This window comes from Podarcis erhardii, assembly GCF_964252035.2.
Source record: "Podarcis erhardii genome assembly, chromosome: 14".
In the NCBI taxonomy this organism is placed as follows: Eukaryota; Metazoa; Chordata; class Lepidosauria; order Squamata; family Lacertidae; genus Podarcis; species Podarcis erhardii.
In genome coordinates, this window is record NC_138503.1 from 1,026,618 (window position 1) to 1,047,940 (window position 21,323).

The 21,323-nt window shown below is 44.1% G+C and overlaps 1 protein-coding gene across 3 annotated transcripts in view; it reads left to right on the forward strand.

Moving 5' to 3' along the window:
* SIN3A (SIN3 transcription regulator family member A) overlaps nt 1–17,183 on the forward strand; it is a 56,117-nt gene extending 38,934 nt beyond the window's left edge. Inside the window, exons 12-21 of one of the 3 annotated variants that reach the window (XM_081838732.1) lie at nt 2,703–2,819; nt 3,534–3,772; nt 5,582–5,765; nt 6,355–6,919; nt 8,220–8,389; nt 8,818–8,991; nt 10,575–10,667; nt 12,426–12,520; nt 13,374–13,686; nt 14,137–17,183. In XM_081838732.1, the coding sequence (XP_081694858.1) occupies nt 2,703–2,819; nt 3,534–3,772; nt 5,582–5,765; nt 6,355–6,919; nt 8,220–8,389; nt 8,818–8,991; nt 10,575–10,667; nt 12,426–12,520; nt 13,374–13,686; nt 14,137–14,367 (2,181 nt within the window). In that variant the 3' untranslated portion in view covers nt 14,368–17,183. The remainder of the gene's footprint in view (nt 1–2,702; nt 2,820–3,533; nt 3,773–5,581; nt 5,766–6,354; nt 6,920–8,219; nt 8,390–8,817; nt 8,992–10,574; nt 10,668–12,425; nt 12,521–13,373; nt 13,687–14,136) is intronic. The other 2 variants (XM_081838733.1, XM_081838734.1) reach the window with 2 other exon arrangements.
* Nucleotides 17,184–21,323: the final 4,140 nt, after the last annotated feature.

Consider the following 21,323-nt stretch of genomic DNA (forward strand, 5'->3'; position numbering starts at 1 on the left):
GTCAGGTTCACGTTCACCGCATGTACAATGTTAAAGGAGAATATAATGAAAATGATGTATAGATGGTATTTGACCCCTGTTAAACTAGCAAATATTTATCATAACTGTGATAATCTATGTTGGAAATGTAAAGAAAAAGAAGGAACATTTTATCACATGGTGGACCTGCCCAAGGTGAAAGACTTCTGGGAACAGATTTATAAAGGATTGAAAAAAAAAGTTGGAATATACATTATAAAGAAACCAGAGGCGTTTCTTCTTGGAATAACAGGTTTGGAATTGCCCAAGAAAGATGTTAAATTATTTTTGCATGCCACAACTGCTGCTCAAATACTATTAGCTAAGAAGTGGAAAATGCAGGAACTGCCAACTGTGGAAGAATGGCAGATGAAGATGATGAACTTTTCGGAGCTAGCTGACCTGACCGGAAGAGTCTGCGATCAGAATGAGGAGGAGTATGGAAGAAATTCAATGACTATTTAGCTAAATACATCAAGTTAAAATAATTGGAAAAAGCTTGCAATTACCAACTAGGCCTAGGATTTAAATAAGTAATGTGAGGAATTATTATGTTTAATGCTGAATTGGGAAGATTGACTGATGTTAAGGGATTAAGTTAAGATTTTAAGAATTTTTATTTGGAAAACCGTTAAAATGATTTGCATTGAAACCCAACTAGGGGGACATGAGGACGTCAGTTAACAATGTTAAGAAGATAAGTTTTAATAAGGATATGATATATGTTTGTTTGTTTATTTGTTTGTGTATGTTTTAATTTTGTGAAAACCCAATACAAAATTTTTGGGGAAAAGAAAGATAAATCATATGATGTCAAGGGCGTGTCTGAAATGGCATTATGGCAGGGGTCTCCATCTTGTCAAGAGCCTACATGCACTTAAAAACTCACCCTGGCAAGATGGTGCCCATTTTCAAGAGACCAAGCTGCGGACAAACACCGGCTCCCTTGGCCTGAAGCAAGATGAGCGCTGCACCCCATAGTTGAATTTGACTGGACTTAAACTGTTCAAAGGTCTTTTACCTTTATCTTACCTGTACTGGGTCCTTTTAAAAAAAAGTTTGACATGGCCTATATTGAGGTTAGAAAGAATGTTAGAGTTGAGCATGGAGGCCAATAAAATGCATCATTATTAGGTTATTTTCTCTGGGTTGATATCTACATAGTGCTTTAAGATAAGAAAAACATGTGTCTCATTTTAGGCCTCCAAATCAGGAATTCTTTGCACTGCAAATTTGGTCAGCCTTATGCAACTTAAACTGTATGCGCCTTTCTTCAAGTTGCAAAAAATAATTTCTGTCTTTGTGCATATTTCTTGTCTGAGCCCTTTAAATTGACCAGTGGAGTAAAACAAATTTGTACACTTTTTTATTTCTATATCAATGACATGGTCCCACATTTAACTTTGGTGAAAATCAAACATTCAGTGTAACTTGAATTACTATCATTTCCACAAGCTAAATGAGGTCATGATCATAGACAAGTGTCAACTAAGGGACTGGTGTTACTGGACAGAATCTCAACGGGATTTTCAAGTAATCAAATCCTCAGAAGTTCCCTGTGGTTTCTACTCTTATAAACGGTGCATTTGAGAGTCAACTCCCTGTCTAAACTTTGGCCAGCTTCATTAGGATCTTCCTTTGCTGAGCTGTGCTGTCCTGTATGGGCATTATAAGAGGGTTCCATACACAGATAGATATTTTATTTGTGGGCAATTGCGAGCGGAGGACACCCAGCATTATTTATTACAGTACCCACTATACTCAGAACCTAGGAGACACTTTCTAAATCCCTTGGTTGTCCAGGAAAGCTGTCTCTCCCTGGCAGAGAGGGGTCTCTGGCTGCTCAGGGATGCTAATGCTCCAGTGACTTATAACGTGGCCCTCTTCGCGCTGGTGGCAAGAAAGATCGGGAAGAAAAACCTGGACAAAATTGCAGTAAACTGTAAGGGAGATTCAGAGGCCTAAATAGGAAACTCTCGCAAGCTGTGTGACGCCCCCATTCTACACGAGCATTTGCATTTTATGATCTTGATGGTTCAGGCAGTGGCTCTGCTTTTTATGTATAATTATATAGATTTTTTTTCCCCCTCACAGTGTTGGTATGATTTTGTCATGGCCTTTGACAAGTACAGTAAAGCTTATTTTATTGTTGTGTGTCTACTGGTGTTACTTGAGTGGTTTCTACAGAACGTGCATAAAGTGCAGGCGTGGGCACACTTGCGTTTAAAGGCCTGTGCATGTTATCTACACTTTGCATATTTACTTTGTGAAACACCAGTGTCAGTGCCAATACGTCCATAGCAACTGTGCTCACCTCATAAAGTGTAGAGCCACTCTGAGGTACTGTCATGTGATTTTATGTGTGGATTGCAAAGTCTAGTCTTCTTAAAATCCAAGGCACATTATAGTGTGTTAGGCAGAAATAGAAATGACTGTTACTGTGGTCCTGCAGGTGGAGCTCAAGCTCTCCTATTGAGTTTTGCTCAAAGCATGATGGTTTCTATTACTTTTAATCTTACAACTAAACTGACCAATGGATCAAAAATTCAGAAAATCTTTTGTTGTTGCCCTTTCTTGTACATCTATGACAGTTCCCAAAAATCTGTAAGAATTTACTTTATGTAGGAGCTAGAATTATCGGTATCTGGCTACACTTAAATGAGATGCTTCTCTCTCCTCCTAAGGTTTTGAATGACACCTGGGTCTCCTTTCCATCCTGGTCTGAAGATTCCACGTTTGTGAGCTCTAAGAAGACTCAGTATGAAGAGCACATCTACCGGTGTGAGGATGAACGATTTGAGGTAGCTATATCAGAGCTTAATATCATGGGAAGCTTGTGATACCATGTTAGGTTGACTTAGTATCTGCTTTGATGAATGAATAGTTCTTGATAGCTTTGGTGTAAAGCACTAACCAAGAGTGTGGGTTGTGAGAAGGAAGGCCACCAATTTGAACCTTGCTCCCACAACAAACAGAGTAGGAGCCTATAAGACTCACCTCTGCTTCTGTAATGTGGGGTAATAATACCAGCATTCCTTGCAAGGTTGTTGTAAGGATTGACTGTGGTTGTGTATGTGAGGTGCTTTGAGCACTCAGTGCTGTATAAATGCACAATAGTAATATCATGGTGGTTTGCTATAGTCTTCCTATCTTACCCTCCCAGATATAATACTTGTCAAAACTTTGCTTGCTGCCATGTGCATCTCCTGAAAGTGAGTAGCTGCAGGCTCATAGGTTTGATGTTTTGCTTCACATAGAAATTAAATTACCCATTACAATAGCACCCTCCACCCACCAAAAAATTAGATTTAAAGACTATTGGATGTGAATAAGGGTTTTGTTTGGATCTATTGCTCTGCTTTTCATCTCAGTTTCCACCATCTTACACGGTGTTGAAAAGCCTTTTGTACTATATGTAAGAACCCCATTCCCACATATGCCAGAATTTGTTTATTTTTTATAGTTTTTATAGTTTATTGCTATAAGCCATGGCTGATGCATGCTCTCCATTTCAGCTGGATGTTGTCTTGGAGACCAACCTAGCGACCATCAGAGTCCTAGAGACGATACAGAAGAAACTCTCACGCTTATCAGCTGAGGAGCAGGCCAAATTCCGGCTGGACAACACTTTGGGCGGCTCCTCAGAAGTTATTCATCGCAAGGCATTGCAGAGGATATATGCTGACAAGGCAGCTGACATCATTGATGGGCTTAGGAAGAACCCAGCCGTCGCAGTCCCTATTGTGTTGAAAAGGTAACTGGGAAATGCAGGTGGAGCACCCTCATCCCCCTCCTTTTTCAGTTTCCCCAAGTGCTGCTTTTTAATGATGGTTTTTTGGGTGGCATTTTTGTCCTGTCATTTAGCAAGGTTCTCAGTGTGACTGATGATTCATTGGACAATTTAAAAAGCAATTTCAGGTAGACCCTTGCCTACGTGGGAGATACATTCCAAGGCACTGCAAATACCAGTTAAACTGTATATAATTGAAACACATTGAAAGAGCCTGCAACGCCCCACCCCCCGTTCCACCCTTTTAGTGACATTTCAGTGACATCTTTATGATGTTTAGGGTCCCTTCTGTGTTTGGCACAATTCACGAGCATAAGGTTGCACACATATTGAACAAGTGTAAAGGGAGGCTGCCTGTAATTTAAAAGGCAATATAAAAATACATATCCATTAAGTGAGTGTGTGTACTATATATAGAATTATAGAATCATAGAAGCTTAGAGCTGGAACCGCCTGCAGTACAGGAATCCCAGCTAAAGCATTTATGGCAGATGACAATCCAACCTCTGCTAAAAAACTTCCAAGAAATGAGAGTCCACAGCCCCCCAGGTGAGACCATTCCAATGTCAAAGAGCTCTTTCTTATGTATGCACAGCCTCAAATTCCACAACAGAGACAAAAACTTAATCAATACAATAAATTAAAAGGCCCGGTGCCAAAGAAGGCACCAGGTCAGCTTCTCCAGGGAGGACATTCCAAAGCTAGGCAAGGAAAATGCCATCTGTTCATAGTTGAGGGTCACATACAAAGATCTCTGGCTGGGTAGGTATATGCAAAAGAGCAGTCCTTACAAGGTAACCTGGTCACAATCTGTAAAGAATTATAAAGTCAAAGCTAAGACTCTGAATTGGACCAGAAGTGGACCAGGAGCCTGTGCAGCAGTCAGGGCACTCAGCCCCAGCTTGCAGTTTGTATTCAAAAGTCACTCAAGTTCCAGGCCATTCTCAAAGGCAGCCTCCCTTGCATCACGTTGCTTATGGCCCAGAGAAGCTCAACGCTGGTGACCACTCAAATTTGTATCTCGCCCCCCACTGAGCTCAAAGTGGCATACATGGATGGGGTTTAGCTCGCTTTATCCTCACAAAAGCCCTGTGACATAGGTTAGACCAAGAGCATGTGGTGAGCTGCACAGTTGAGTGAGGTTTGGAACATGGATCTCCTGCACCCAAGTCCATCATGCTAGCTGTGGATTCGAATGAAGTTACAGCAAAGCAGCTGCTACAGGAGAGTGGATGGTAAACTTCTGTTCATGGCAGAAGTTTCCCTGTTTTTCTAAACAGGGAAAGATCCACAATGGTGATTAATCTGGAATGTTCTGATCTAGTCATGAATTATAATACAGTGGACTCTCGGGTTGCGAACTGATCCATGTGGGGGGCACGTTCACAACCCGCAGCGTCCGCAACCCGCAGCACCACGTGTGCAGACGTGGTGCTGCGGGTTGCGATTCGGTACTTCTGTGTATGCGCGTGCGCCAAAACCCGGAAGTAACCCGTTCCGGTACTTCCGGGTTTCGGCGCTCCGTATCCCGAAAACGCGCAACCTGAAGTGTCTGTAACCCAAGGTGTGGCTGTAGAGATCAAGACCAAAGTAGCCCATTTTCTGTGTTACATCACCTTCTGCTCATGTTCTCCCATGCTGAATGTGGTCAAATCACGAATGCCTTGAATATCCCTTGAATGTTAAAGTCTGTCAAAGGCAGGATGCTTTATTCCTGCTAGTCCTCGTGGCTGTACTCATCTCTCAGGCCATGTTGCCGTTCTTTCTGTTAAGGTTAAAAATGAAAGAGGAGGAGTGGAGAGAAGCCCAGAGAGGATTCAACAAAGTATGGCGGGAACAGAATGAGAAATACTACCTGAAGTCCCTTGACCACCAGGGCATCAACTTTAAACAAAATGACACCAAGGTCTTAAGATCAAAGAGCCTTCTTAGCGAGATTGAGACTATTTACGATGAGGTAGGTTGGAGGCTTTGCCCTCTCTGTTTCAACCTTATTTCATCCTGATTGACAATTGATGGAAAGGATGTTGTGTAACCCAAAGCATTTGTAACCCGAGGTACCACTGTACTATAATCTGAGGTGGGCAAAAGGGTTTCGGATAGAGAGGAGAAATAGCTGCACCAATGGTGGGAAAGCTTTCAAGGAAACTGATCCTTTTGGGTGCCATGAAGTCTGCTCTGGCTTCCAGATGAGTGGCTTTGTATAAACTAGAGCTGTCCAAGTGGTCGATTGTGAGCTGCTGGTCAATCGTGGGTTGATCCTGGTTGATCACATGAAAACAACTCTGGTCTCTCACCCTAAAAAAAAGCTCAGCAACTTTGGTCAATCCAGTGGGTAGATCACTGCCAGTTTATTTATAGTGAGAGCAGATCGCAGTCTCTTGGAAGTTGGTCACCCCTGGTATAAACTTAATTAGTTGCGCAGATCTTTTTATACTTACTGGGGTAGAGCACTTTCCTGTCCAGCCCAGGCAGTGATTTTCAGCTGATGAGAGAAGAGAGCCATGTGGAGATGGATTTCATGCTCTTTCTCTCCTGATTTTCAGAGGCAGGAGCAGACTTCTGAAGATAACATTGGCCCTCACCTGTCTTTAGCCTACGAAGATAAACAGATCCTGGATGACGCTGCCTCTCTAATTATCCACCACGTGAAGCGGCAGACAGGCATCCAGAAAGAGGACAAATACAAGATCAAGCAGATCATGTATCACTTCATCCCAGACCTGCTCTTTGCTCAGCGAGGCGAGCTGTCTGATGTGGAGGAGGAGGAAGAGGAAGAGATGGATGTGGACGAAGGCTCAGGGGCTGTGAAAAAGCACAATGGTGTGGGGGGTAGTAGCCCTCCTAAAGCCAAGCTGCTCTTCAGCAACACGGCAGCCCAGAAGCTGCGTGGAATGGATGAAGTCTACAACTTGTTCTATGTCAACAACAACTGGTACATTTTCCTCCGTCTCCACCAGATCCTCTGCTTGCGGTTGCTGCGAATATACAACCAAGCCGAACGGCAGATTGAAGAGGAGAATCGGGAAAGGGAGTGGGAGCGGGATGTGCTGGGTGTCAAGCGTGACAAGAGTGACAGCCCTGCCATCCAGCTGCGGTTGAAAGAGCCAAGTGAGTACACCCATACTTGGCTGGGGCTAGTGTGGCAAATGCTGGTCTTTGACAATGGTCTCCAAGGCAGAAGTGGTGGGGCCGCTTTCTGTTGTAAAGAGCCATCTTCCTTCCCATCAGCACAGTTTGGCTTTTGCTCCAGCCAAGAAAGGCCCTTGTCATCTGCTACAACCTAGAGTGATGGCAATAACTTAAGGGGCTTTAGAATGAGTGTTAGCTCTGCGCTCAATGAATTTATCCACCAGTGGCTATCAGTTACTATAGCTATGTGGAGGCTCCAGATGCAGTAGGTGTATAGCTCTGAATGCCAGGCTCTGGGAGCAAGGAATGGAAGGGACTGCAACTTTTCTGTCCAGCCAGTAAGCTTTCCTGAACTGCCTGCAAGCAGAATGCTGGATAGGTCTTCCTCTGCAGTCAAGAGGGATAACTCCTATTCTCTTGTTCTTCTCCTTTCCCTGTTGCTTGTTTGCCTCTGCTGCCAGAGATTGATGTCCCCAAAACTTCAACCGGATGGGTTAATGATTATAACCCAAACAACAATAAATGGTTCAAACTATTGTTTATTTTTTAAGTTGAGAGATAAGAAATGGAGGATACAATGCTAAGTCCAGTGAAGGACCCAGACAAGAATAAAGTTAAAAGGGTACTGAATAAAACTGGACAAAGTATTTTTTTTATTTAAAAAAATGCAAGTTTCAGCAGTTACATGGAAAGATTCAAATCTTGGTAACTCATTGCTAGCAAGCAGTGAGTAATAGGTATCTCATTAGGAAAGAGAAGGAAATGGGCTTCTGCATCTACCTGATAAGGAAGGAAGATATGACATCCCAAACACAGTCGTACCTCGGAAGTCAAACAGAATCTGTTCTGGAAGTCCATTCGGCTTCTGATTGGCTGCAGGAAGCTCGGCGTTCGGGAGCCGAGGTATGACTGTATAGGTGGCCAAGAGAGGACTGGCATAGATAGATAGATAGATAGATAGATAGATAGATAGATAGATAGATAGATCCCAGCTGCCCCCCTTCAAGCATTTTAAAATAATGGCAGGTGTCTCCCTCTTTACGTTCCTGGGTATGCTCCATTTTTACATGTGATTGCATAGAGTGGGGAACACCATCTAAAAGCCAAACTCTGCCCAAAATTGGCCAAACTCCATCATAGTCTCTCCCTCCAAACCTTTTTCTCAAACTCAAATATAATCTCCCACCTTCCTACTGGCCCATATCAACATTTAATGGCCAGGTGGTGAGAGGGAGGGAGAAGCAGGTCTCACGTGGAGCATCCTTCTTTCCCATTTTAGTGGATATCGATGTGGAAGATTACTACCCAGCTTTCCTAGACATGGTGCGGAACCTGCTGGACGGCAACATGGACTCTTCGCAATATGAGGACTCTCTTCGCGAGATGTTCACCATCCATGCCTACATTGCCTTCACCATGGACAAGCTGATTCAGAGTATTGTTAGACAGGTGAGGAGGGGACAGGGGATCTGGGGCTTTCAAGAAAGAACAGGCCTTGTCAGTGCTGTGCTCTAGAAAACCAGTGCAGGGCTCAGTCACTTACTGCTGAACCTCATCTGTCTACCAGAGGAGATGGGGATGAGAAATCCAGGAGGTTGTGTTACCTTTTTGTCTTAACTATTTTGAGCGAGTGATTGATTTATATAGCACTTAATGCCAAAGTAGGCCTCTAAGTGGTTTATCAAGTTACACAAATATTAACTTGTACCCACACTTGTTACCCGTAGAAGGAATTGCTATTGGATGATGTGCCATCTGTGAGCTGTAGTTAATTCTCTGGCACGATTTAGGCTGCAATTTTATGTGGGTTTTTTGCACTTGATAATTTTGGTTACCAGAAAGCATTGTAATGTCTCCTGTATATGATATATCAACAGCTTCAGCACATTGTGAGCGACGAACTCTGTGTACAGGTGACAGAACTGTACCTGGCTGAGAACAGCAATGGAGCTACCGGAGGCCTGCTGTCATCACAGTCATCTCGGTCCCTTGTTGAGACAGCATACCAGCGCAAAGCTGAGCAGCTAATGCAAGATGAGAACTGCTTTAAGGTAAAAAAAAAAAAAAGTCTTGGAGTCTTTACAAAGCTAGGAAGAGAGATCCTGATGTACTTAGAGTGGGGGTAACGGAATAGGGACGATCTTCTTTGTCGCTAGCAAAACATCCAAGGATGTGCACGTTTCCAAATTGCATTATGCTTACTGAGCAATTCACCAGGTATTTCACCTGGCTTCTGCCATCGCCCCTTGCAACCACAATTGGCGTAACCACCTACCAGTTCCAGTGCCATAGAGACAAATCGCAAAAGGTGCTATAGGCTTGTATGCAGCAGTGGTTGTTTAATGATGCTCTTGGCCACATGCAGGTAAGCTGTTGTGCTCCGTCAAACAAGCACCTAACTAGTGAAATATATGTAGTTGTTTTTCTAATGATTTATAGTACATTTGACGCAAGCTGGCAGAAGCAGTATTTAGTCAGATCCCAATTAGCTGCTCTTTCTGTTTTGAACAAGCATAGAAAGAAGGTGGCTGCCTCACCTGTGTGCAGGCAGAGGCTTCCATTTCCCTGAATTGCTATTCTTAGCATTTTCATTTTGGTTTCTTGGGTGTCAGTAGAGTGCCTTTTGCTTCTCCCCCACCTTCATCACTTTCCCAAATGCTACACTAGACAGACTTAAGCATGGCTTAACTATAATCCTGATCCCTTACACTTTTCTTTCTATTAAGTAAATGTTGTCCCCCACCCCACCTCCCTTACAGATACACAGGCGGCCCCACCAAAGTCCCAGTTTTTTCCACCAGCTCTTCACAATTATTTTTCTCCTCTACAACTCTCTAGTTCCCTTGTGCATGGACATTCTTTAGTTGCACTCACACTACCCAGAGCTTCATTTGCACCTGAGATCAAAATGCTATTAAATATAATGTTTTCTTCCACTGAAGTTCGCTCTGTGTTCCCATTGCTTCCCTGCAGCAATTTCCATGCCCCCCCCTTTTTTAAAAATTTGTCCCTACAGGCTGGAGCAAGTTGATATAAAGCTTTTGGTTTCTCTTTTTCCCCCTCAAACCCAAAATTGTGGGTTGGGGGAAGAGAAGCAGGTGATGGACTCAGCTCCATCATTTGTAGCTGAAGTGCTTCCTGCTGTAGTCAGCAAGTCTGGGCAACAAGCAGAAACTGAAGAAAGACAGCTGGGGTAGTGAGAAGCAGAAAAGTGTAGCCACAGAACTAATTTAAAAATGCAATGCCCAGCCCCCCTGCTCAGTGAATCGAAGGACTTGCAGGATTAGTGACTCAGCAGTCTAGCCTGGTCTTGCAGCATGGCTTAGCAGCCGGCAGGGCAATTCCCTCACTTTCACCTTAAGGGCAAAATAATGCAGTTTCTTGATGGAGGCTGCTAGCCTAAAGAAAACTCATGGTTGCTATGGTGATAGTGGCTGACTCATCTGTAGACTTCCAGCAGAGAACTTTTCAAGTGAGCTCTCTGCTTATCTGAACCTTCTTCGATCTCTAACAAGGTGGCTTTACATTGCTGGGCCAAGTTCAGCCTGTATAGCATGTATATGGCTTTGGGTACCTAATAAAAACTCTGAGGATTATTGAGCTCCTTACTGAAATACTGTCTTCTGTTGTGCAGTTGATGTTTGTTCAGAGCAGAGACCATGTTCAGCTAACTATTGAGCTGCTTGATACAGAAGAGGAGAACTCTGATGACCCTGTTGAGGCTGAGGTAAGAAAAGGACTGCTGTTGGTTGGTGGTTCTTAATTTCAGCTATCAAAGGAACATATATGCATTTTTACTGAAGCGCTTCAGGTGCAGTAAAAATAGGTCCAGGTTCTATTATGTGGATTTTTTCAGATTTTAACATGTGTAGTTTTTCTGTGTATAGTAATAAGCAGATGCTGCTGTTTATCTTCAGAATATGAGTAGATTATATGTGTGCACAACTCCTTACAAAGGCAAGCAAGTCAGTATATTCAGGCTTCATCTGATGAGGTGCCTTCAGGCCAGAAACATTCGTGACCGCTAGATAACTGATTTTTTGAAAGCAAGCTGAAAACATTAGCCATAGTAGGTGCCTAATTCAAACGTTGCATTTTGAAGCATTACATACAAACAACAAGACAAGGTGAACCTCAAACAATTTCCAATAATTAGTTGGAGTTGCCCAGTGCTTTTCTATGACGTCTTCATGCGGAACAATGACTGCATGCATTCTTAGGCTTGAAAGCAAACAAAAAGTCCTTCCAAAATATTTAGGTTCACACAACATAATTATTCAGTGCCAAGGCTACTCATAGAAGATACTGATGTGCATTGCCAAAGATCACTGCCAAAGCCAGAAGGGTCTAATCTTATTTCTTTTTATAGCCCTTTGTCCCTCAAGTTTGGGGTGAGTAATGCAATATTTTTAGCAATACAAGTGAAAGAGCAATATATTGTCCTTAACATGAAATGGTTCAGGCTGCTTTCATTGTGACCAATGTGGGGAAAAGGTGTGTGAGTTCTTTCAAAAATGGAACTAAACTTCAAAAGTTTGATCCTGAAAGTTACAGATGCATTTGCACTAACAAAATTCTATAAAATCTTGGCTTACCAATATCAGTGAGTTGCCACTTATAAATGTTGTAACATTTGTGCCATTGAACAGTAATTTTAAGCAGATTATTCTATCCCTGCTTTAAAGTCCAAGTGGCACATACCTCTGCTGTTCTAAAACAAATAAGACAGGGTTTCCCCAGCTCTGTTTTTACAAATAATGAGTGTCGCATCAATAACAACAACAACAACAACAATAACAACAACAATAATTTATTATTTCCCCAGCCATTCTGGGCGGCTGCCTTCAGATGTCTTTTAAAAGTAAGATAGTTGCTTATTTCCTTGACATCTGATGGGAGAGCATTACACAGGGCGGGTGCCACAGGAGGCCCTCTGCCTGGTTCCCTGTAACCTCACTTCTCACAGGGAGGGAATCACCAGAAGGCCCTCAGAGCTGGACCTCAGTGTCCAGGCTGAATGATGGGGGTGGAGACGCTCCTTCAGGTATACTGGACTGAGGCCATTTAGGGCTTTAAAGGGTCAGCACCAACACTTTGAACTGTGCTCAGAAATGTACTGGGAGCCAATGTAGGTATTTCAGGACCGGTGTTATGTGGTCTCGGCAGCCACTCCCAGTCACCAGTCTAGCTGCCTCATTCTGGATTAGTTGTAGTTTCCAGGTCACCTTCAAAGTAGAGTGCATGGCAGTAGTCCAAGCGGGAGATAACTAGAGCATGTACCACTCTGGTGAGACAGTCTGCAGGCAGGTAGGGTCTCAGCCAGATGAAGCTGGTAGGCAGCTGCCCTGGACACAGAAGGGGAATGGAAGCTCCTCGGAAGTGGGGCTGCGTGCATGGTCCTTCATCCTTGGGTACCAGCGTAGGAAAGCTTCCTCTGTTAAAGGGAGCTCATTGGTGCATCTCTTTATTCTGTGTTCTATTTCAGCGTTGGACCGACTATGTGGATCGGTATGTCAATTCTGATTCTACCTCTCCTGAACTACGGGAACAGCTGGCCCAGAAACCAGTATTTCTGCCAAGGTGAGTGAAATGATATTGCGCATTACTCTAAGAACTAATGGGTCATTTTGAGGCATGTATTTCCTCTGGATATCATAGCCCCATTGCCTAGGGTCACTGTAGGAAACTGGCAGCTGGAAAGAACATGGTGGCAGTTGTCTGCTGCTGCTGCTGCTAATAATAATAATAGTCTGAGAGTTCCTTATAGGCCTCTGCTTTTGTGACTTTAGCTGCTCCCCCCCCCCAAAAAAAAAACCCCAACAAAGCAGAAATAGGAAATGTTTCAGATCGGGGTGGTCACTAATATGTACTTGGACAACCCTGCTTCAGCTTCATGCAATTGCACTGTGTACAGACTTTGTAAACAGCTTTGAAGCTCTCCCATGGTTGTGGCTAAGTGCTGATCCACACATTAAAAACAGCCGTAGCTGTCTGTCTATGTCTCCCTCTCCTTGTGGTGGAAGGCCCTTCACCGAGTGCTTGGCGCAAGCAAAGAGGAAAGGAGTGGGTCACAAGGACTGGTTGATCTAATGCTTGCCTGTACTGAGGAGGAAAAACTAGCCAGCAAATGTCATCATGAGCTTTTGTGGCAATTCTTTGAATGAATGTGCCTTGGTAGCATATCAAAGATCACATTTTTGGTCAGGAAAAAAGGATGGTTATGTATAACAGGAGTTTCTCCTCCGCAGTGCAGGTCAAGCACCAATTTAGCCAGTGCCTGGGAATCACCCTTCCCCTCTCAGCTTGGGCTGAACTCTGCTGGGAGGGGATTTGCTCCTTTCCCCAGCAGTTTTTCAGCAAGTGGAGGAGGATGCAGGCAACCACGGCAACGTTAAATGTGTTAATCATCCCTTACGCTCTTATCGTCATTCAGCACGAGCAGTGTGATGGATTTTGAGGAGCAGGCCCCGCGAGCCACAACGTCCAGCCCGATGAGGGAGGCGGGTGCTAATTCCAGCAGGGGCTCTCTGCTTTACAGGAACTTGAGGCGGATCCGCAAGTGTCAGCGGGGTCGGGAGCAGCAGGAGAAGGACGGGAAGGAGAGTATCAGCAAGAAGCCCTTGGAGAACGTGGAGAGCTTGGACAAACTGGAGTGCAAATTCAAGCTCAACTCCTACAAGATGGTGTACGTGATCAAATCGGAGGATTACATGTACAGGAGGACTGCTCTGTTGCGCGCCCATCAGGTAGGCCTGAGCAAAGCGGGTGGGGTGAGCAGCTGTGGCTTCTCCCCAAGGGAAGGCTGCAGCCAGCCAGGATACAGTGGTGTTTTGGTTCATTCCCCCTGCAGCCCTCTGCTTGCATCACTGTTCATCAAAGCAACTGTATTTATGACCAGAGGTGTCAGGGTCTGGTCCGTATCTTACTGGGAGATCAACTGGGAACTCACTGTATTCTGCATACACTGGCTTGCCTTGTTGCCAGTAAAGGGGGATTACTTCAATGGTACACTTAGTAGGTGTAATGGGAGCCACTTTTTCTGGCAGAAAACCTGTGTCTATTAGACTGTATGCAGATTGTGACCTGGAGGGAAAAGAGGGTTGTACATGTGCTAAGCAGGCATGCATGTCTGACCAAGGCCTCACTGCATAATGCCAGTCACTAAAGCTTTCTCTTGTTTTCTCCCTTCCTTGTAGTCCCATGAAAGGGTGAGCAAAAGGCTGCACCAGCGATTCCAGGCCTGGGTTGACAGGTGGACCAAGGAGCACGTGACCCGTGAAATGGCAGCTGAAACTAGCAAGTGGCTAATGGGGGAGGGCTTGGAAGGCTTGGTGCCTTGCACCACTACCTGCGACACAGAGGACCTGCACTTTGTGAGCATTAACAAGTACCGCGTCAAATATGGCACAATATTCAAGACGCCCTAAACTCCTGGGTGATAGGAAAAGGTCAAGTTGTGGGTGCACATTTCGTGCAGGTTCATCAAGGAAAACAAGGAAGATGCCTTCCTCCCGCCTCCTCCCCAGTCCCTCACTGTTATCTCCGTAACAACAGCCACTTCTGGACTAATTCATAGCTGGTACATCTCGTTGCCCCAGGGGGGCCACTTTTGGAAATGTCCATCCTGAGAAACGGAAGCTGGAACTGCTGCCCAGAGGCTGAGATCACAAGCATGCTCCATGCCATGAGGGGAGCTGAGGTGTCCAAGTTGCTGTAGAGAAGCCCATCTTGCCTGTACACACACCAGCAGCGTTCTCCCAGCCACATGGGCATCAGTAACAACTGGGGGCTTTGAATAGCCTGACAAGATGTGGTGTGTTTGAACACCCCCTCCCCAAGAAGAAAAAGGAAAAAAAGTCTTGCAGCCAGAGTATCTTGGTTGGGAATCTCCAAAATGCCCAGTCCCCAGCTTCAACAGGAGTAGACAGCAGACTTTCTGGAACCTTCCATTGGCTCTCAGGGCTCAGCAGTCCAGATGGCAGAAACACTGGCTCTTGAGTTTGCTGCCCCCTTCTCTTTTCTCTCCAGTTCCTTCCTTGCTATCTGGGTGCCTGACTTAACACAAACCATTTAAGATCGGTCAGTCCTTTCCAGTGCCAGTGGAACGATCGTTTTGTTTGGGGTCTGCTTTTTGTTTTGTTTTTTTGAACCTGCTTGTTTACTAGTCTCTCTTAGTGCCATGCACCAGCTTTTCACACAAACACTTCCTCTCACCTACACAGTACCCCTATACAGACAACACAAGCTTTCACAATAGCAACAACCTATATTAAACTGGTTTCCCCCTCTTTTTTTGTAAATAAATGTACATACTTGTCAATTTTTTTTTGTTTTTTATTAAAGAAAAAGTATGCTTGATGTGCTAGTATAACTATACTAGCTTCTTGTGTACCTTAGTACCAGGTGGCTTCAGGTTCAGGTTTTAGTACCTACAGATGAGAGTGACAGAGACATTTTTATTACACTTTCTACCAAAGGGAGTTATCATTGTAGTGCTTTGTGTGGAAACTTGTTCCTTTTTGTAAAAAATAAATAAATACAAAAATACAAAAATATTATTATTATTATTAATAATAATAATAATAATAATACATCTTGGTTCTTACCAGAGAAAGATGTGTTCTTGCTGGTTCCCTCACTCTGTTCTGAGAGATGTATGGCTACCAATTGCGGACAGGGAGGCATCCAACCCAACAACAAAAAATCTTCATGGAAAGGGAAAAAAGGATATGTGTGTGAGAGAGAATGAGAATGTGTGTGTAGTGGGATTACATGACTCGTATTTTAAGCAGCCTATGTGATATATGAATGAGAATATATATCAGAATTTTTAAATTCTTTTTGTTTGTTTGTTTTGGGGAGATTGTTTTGCTGGGTAGTTTTTTTATTATCCACCTAGTCTTCCAGCTCAGAGAATTTGCACTTTTTGAAAGTGTTGCTGAGCTCCCTAGTTTGGGGTTGATTGTGCTTTCTTGTGTGATACTTCTCATTGTTGAAGAAAATATCCTAAATACCAAACCAGTATTTGACAGAGCTGCTCAAGAGAGAGAGAAGAGTGTGTGTGTGTGTGTGTGTGTGTGTGAGAGAGAGAGAGAGAGAGAGAGAGAGAAAGAGAGAGAGAGAGAGAGCGCACATGCAAGACCATAGGAAAAAAGAGGGGTAACCTTTTGTGGTTTCACCAGTAACATACACAAGCAGGGACTTTTTTTTTTTACTATAGATGGCACGAACAAAAACTGAAGATATGAAGGTCTCTCTTTTAAAAAAGTTGCTGTGGGTTTTGTAAATGACAATGAAGCTAACATTTGTGCCCTCCTCCAAGGAGGCGTTGGTCGCTTGTACAAAGTGACAAAACCAAGAGACCTTGAAAAATATGGCTTGCTGGTATTTGTCTTCTCCCCAAATCTGCCAAACTTACATCTCTCCGGGTATCCCAGCAAGTAGCTGTCCACACTCTCAGAACAGCGTTGTCACAGTCCAAGGCAAAGAAATTAGAGAGGAGAAAAAGAGGACCTGTGCAAGTATCTCTCTCTTCCCTGTAGCTTAAGAGAACAGTGTAGAGGTGCAGGTTGGGCCTCTGCAGTAAGAGGCAGGTTTGCACAGGGGAATGTGACCTGCAGTGGTAAAAGCAAGGAGTGGAGCCCAGCTGGGGAGTTCTTATGGTATGCCAGCAATAAGCTAACTTATCCATGTCTCCCTCCCTTGCCCTTTTAAAAGAGGGGGATGACAACACTACTGTGTCCTGTTCCATTTTGCTTGTGCTGCTCCCCTGCTCCTCACTCTCGACAGCCTCTCAGATGTACCTCTTCTGTGTATATTTAAACTATCAGTTTAGACCTTTTTACCAAGTTAGAAGATAAAACACTTTGCCCAAGTGTCATTTTGAACAAGACAGGTAGAGCAGGGTGGGATTTTTTTCTCACCCAGTGTTTTTGAGGGTAAGAAAAACCCCTGCAGCTGCAAAATAAAGGAGGCCGCTGCCCTTCCTGTAGCAGGATTTCAGAATTCAGCATTTCTCTCTCCCCACCCCCTGACCCTCCCAACCCTGATGTCTGACATCTGAGCTCCAAGCTCCTAGTCCTGGCCTGTACAAATAGCAAAATACTTTCGTTCTTATTTTAAATTGCTTTTTGTATTCTGTAATGTGAACCTTTTTGCCACCTATTCATGTGATTTCTATACAGATGTTGTAAACTTGACTGTAGTGCAGTATTTCCATTAAAATATCAGGGCTACTCGTGTACAGATTTGGTGGTCCTTCCTAATCAAACTTGGCCAAAAACATTGGTGAGGTCTTGACTGGGTGAACTTGAAAAGTGCTGTTTGGGCTCTTGACTTGCATGCATTTGCCTCTGGTGTGCAAAACTGCTCAAAGCGGGTTGATTCTCTTCAATAGACAAGCGCAACAGTGAGCAAAAATGTTTTCGGTTGTTGGGATTGTAATTCCCTTTTGTCAGATATGGTACAAAGGTGCTGGTATACTTGATTCTGATTTGAAGAAGTTTGATAGGGGCTGTCCCCTTTAGAATTGGAAGTATGGCCTCATCTAATTAGTTTGGCAAATTGCAATTTTCAGTTTCAGTCTTTTTCTCATTTTTCCAATCTTAAGTTCCATTTGTTCCATTTCTACATTTGTTTTGTAATTCTTTTTTTAGGAAGTTCACACACAAAATTGTGTGCATTTCTCCTGATGTATGGTTGACTGTACATGATTTTGCCTAATACATGCATTTTTGCAAGCAATTTTCCCATCTAAAATGCATTGTGTACATTATTTTCACTGACTTTCTCTTTGTACGCACTTTCCCCAAGTGTACCCTTTTTGAACAAATTTTCTTTTTGGTTGGAGGAACTGCATTGCAAAATTGGAAGAAGTGCAGATTTCAAATATTAACTGTGTTTTGGTTTGCGTATTGAATCAGGAAGTGCAACCGAAACAGGTTCCTGAAGAATTTCTCCGCAGTCCCTCCATTCAGATCCCTTCCCACCCTTTTGAGCCTTTAGCTTGGACACTTGGCTTTCGCGTCCTTAAAAGACAACTAAATGAAGATCTGTGTAGATGTGCTACGTGCTGTGCTGGAAGGTAGAATCTCGTTACTGGAGGTACAGAGTAGCCTGTGGAAGATTCTCACTCCAGTGCAGCACTCTTAGTCTGTTTTCTCTAACGTGGAGGTCCCATAGCTGCAAATATTAAAAGTAGTTGTCTAGTCTAGATTAAAATTTGGAATAGGGAGGTGCTGTCATGGGCAGTTCAACTCATAAGATCTCTCTTCCCCACCCCCTCCCTTGGTACTAGACCAGGATTTTCTGGTCCATCGTCTTCAGTAGCAGCCAGGCAGATTTGTCTGGGAAGTTTTCTGGCACAGCACAAACAAGTCTGCTGTCTCTTGCGTCCGAAGTGTCCGCTCCTAGATGGAAAGGTTTAATGTTCAGCAAGCAGCACATAATAGCCATTTACTCTCCCTGTTGCACCTCATCACTAAGCTGGTCACCATCTTGACTCCATATTTGGCAAGGATGGAAATGACTGGGCTGGGATCTGCTCATTATTGCAGATTTTCAGACTGTCAGCAGAGGGCCCCCAACAGCTGGAAAGGAGGGAGCAAGAGGGATTGTGCTCAGTTAATCCCTTTCTTCAAAGGCTTTAACATTGTAAGAAGATGCTGCTTCTCTTATGGTGGGGAAATCATTTGTGCACAATCTAAAAAATGCAATATTTGATAATCAATATTTTGCTTTCCCTGTTTTTGTTGTTACTCCCTCTCACACTTCATGTTATGGGTGTTTCTCACTTTACATACCTGGGTCATGACACCAACTGTGAGCCAAGACTGTGACATGGAGGAGGAAGAGCCGGATGGCTCAGCAAGAGCAAAGTTGCAAGTCACAGAGACTCTGAACTCTGGTCCCAAAGCCAAGTCTGAGATGGAGTCACTTAGTCAGGAGCCTCTTGAGACAGCTTTCCAAACTTATGACTCCCTTCAAATATGGAACCCCCTGAACAGGTTTCCCTGAGGAACCAGCACCCCCCCTATATACACCAAGGACCTCACATTCCTCAATGCCTGCTCTTCATCACAGCCAGCATGGGAAGTGGGAGCTGACAGACCTTTTGGAATGTCACCCCAGCTGATGCATGAGGAGGGTCTGGCTGCTTAATGTGGGAGAAGAGATTGCTCCCTTCTTCCAAGGCAGTTTATTGCAGGGGTCAGCAAACTTACCACGCCTCGGGCCGGTGTCTCCAGCGCCAATTGCGCGGAGGGTGGGGGAGCGCGTTCCAATATGCGTGCGCACACACTATTTCTGGTGCACTTCCAGGTCGGAGGAGCACCAGAAATAGCGTGTGCATGTGCACGGGCCTCCAACCCGGATGTGCACCAGAAATAACCCACGTGAGCACAACGCACATGCGCACAAGCTATTTCCAGTGCTCCTCCGACCCGGAAGTGGGCAGCCGCACAGCGCAGCACCAGTAAGAGCGGGTGGCCAGGGTCGCTGCGGGCCGGATAAACGAGCCCCTTGGACCTTATCCTGCCCGCAGGCCTTAGTTTGGGGACCCCTGGCTTATTGTGTTGTTTCTGTGCTGTGTGTTAAAAAAGAGATGCCTTTTGTCAGCATGTTATTCAAGTCTGAGAGCTGCAACTCTAGCCAAACCTTGCCTGCTTTGCCTCAGCCAGCATCTTCCTGTGTCCCATTGTGCTTCGCAGTTGGGGTGTTACAGGCAGTGGTTTTCAGCAAGTATCCTAAGTCCTTAAACTCGTTAGGTGTTAGGCATTTTTAGGAGCTATGCCCAATTACACAGCGCTTCATCAAACAATCCTCTTTCCAGCATGCTTGAAGATTAGCTGCTTGCTTCTAGCCCCTAATTATGCTGGCATCCTAACAGCAAGCATTGGGCAAAAAAGAAAGGGGGGAAACCCTAATAATTGCTGTCTCTGAAGTATTCATAAATTAACATAGTCTGAATGAATTCAAACTTAATTTAACAGGCCAGTGCTCCTATTGTGAGTGTTTTAGTATGCAGCATTGTTTGGAATTATTGGAGAAGCACTCCCCCTTGCATAAGGGATCAGGGTCAAAAGTAGATGAGGCAGCAGTTTGCCCTAACAAGAGAAAATGTCAAACGGCTTAAGGAGCTGTGCAGCAATTTTCACACAGTGAGAAAGTGGCACAACTCAGTGCAGAGCACCTGCTTTGAATGCAGAAGGTCCCAGGTTTGGACCCCAGCATCCATCTTGGGGGCTGGGGGAGAACCCTGCTTGAAATCCTGGAGAGCTGCTGCCAGTTACTGCAGACAGTACTGAACTAGATGGCCACAATGGTCTGCGGAAGGCTGTGCCCTGTCCTCCTACATCAAAGTGAGTTTCTAAATCACCTCCCCAGACCTGCTGGATCAGAACCTCTAACGTGCATTATAAACTGGATCTCAGTATGGTTCCAACTTTAAGCTGCTATTTATTACACCTTCTTTCAAGAGATGACAGATTAGCTGCTCTTGTTTGTTGTATTTTAAATGATGTTTAGCACATGTATAAAAGTAATCAAATACACTTAACAAAATGGGTTTGGGTGGGGTAACTACCCAAGGAAACCATTCCCTATCCTTCATTTTGTTTCATGAGGCATATACGTTTTGGATGGCTTTGAAACGGATAACAGATTAAATGTATGTTTTGTATCCATGGAGAGGTGCAAAGGTTTCAGTGGATGGGAACAAGTATGTTAGGATTCTAGATATTCACATCATTTCTCATTTGCATAGTCATTTTCACATTGCTGTTAAATTGACCAAATGCTCTGCCATGGTACCACTAATGAGATTCCCAGAGAAAAGACCGTGTGAGAGAGACAGTGGTGCTTGGATGCTTCTTGACATGACACATAGGATGCTGCTTCTTCATGGGATAGATTTCTACATGCAGGGATTTGTTTAATTTTCATATGGCAGGGCTGTCTGTTGTGTCAAGCCCCCAGCTGCTGACTAAGGTTTACCTCCTCAGGATTGCATCTTAGTTATTTTCAAGAACTAAGCTGTGGAGATTAAGCACAATTGAGCAGTTGGTAATCCATGGAAAAAAGCAAGTGGATCTATCAGAAAAAAGCTTGTGTGCTGCTGCTCCCTGGCAAGTACAGTGACTGCATGAGCAGTGTGCTTTGTCCTTAAATGCCCTCAAACTCTAAATGCTGAGCTGTAATCTTCTAGGCAACAGGGATGAAAAATATTATCTTGTCTGTAGGGACCAGAGGTTTCCAGCACTGCCTTTTGACAACAGATTCCTTAAGTTAATTGTGGACTGTGCAAAGAAAAACTTCCTCGGTGATGGGAAGCAGGCGTGGCTGGATTCCCAACTCCCATCTGCCCCAGTTGCAGGCCCAAGGTGAG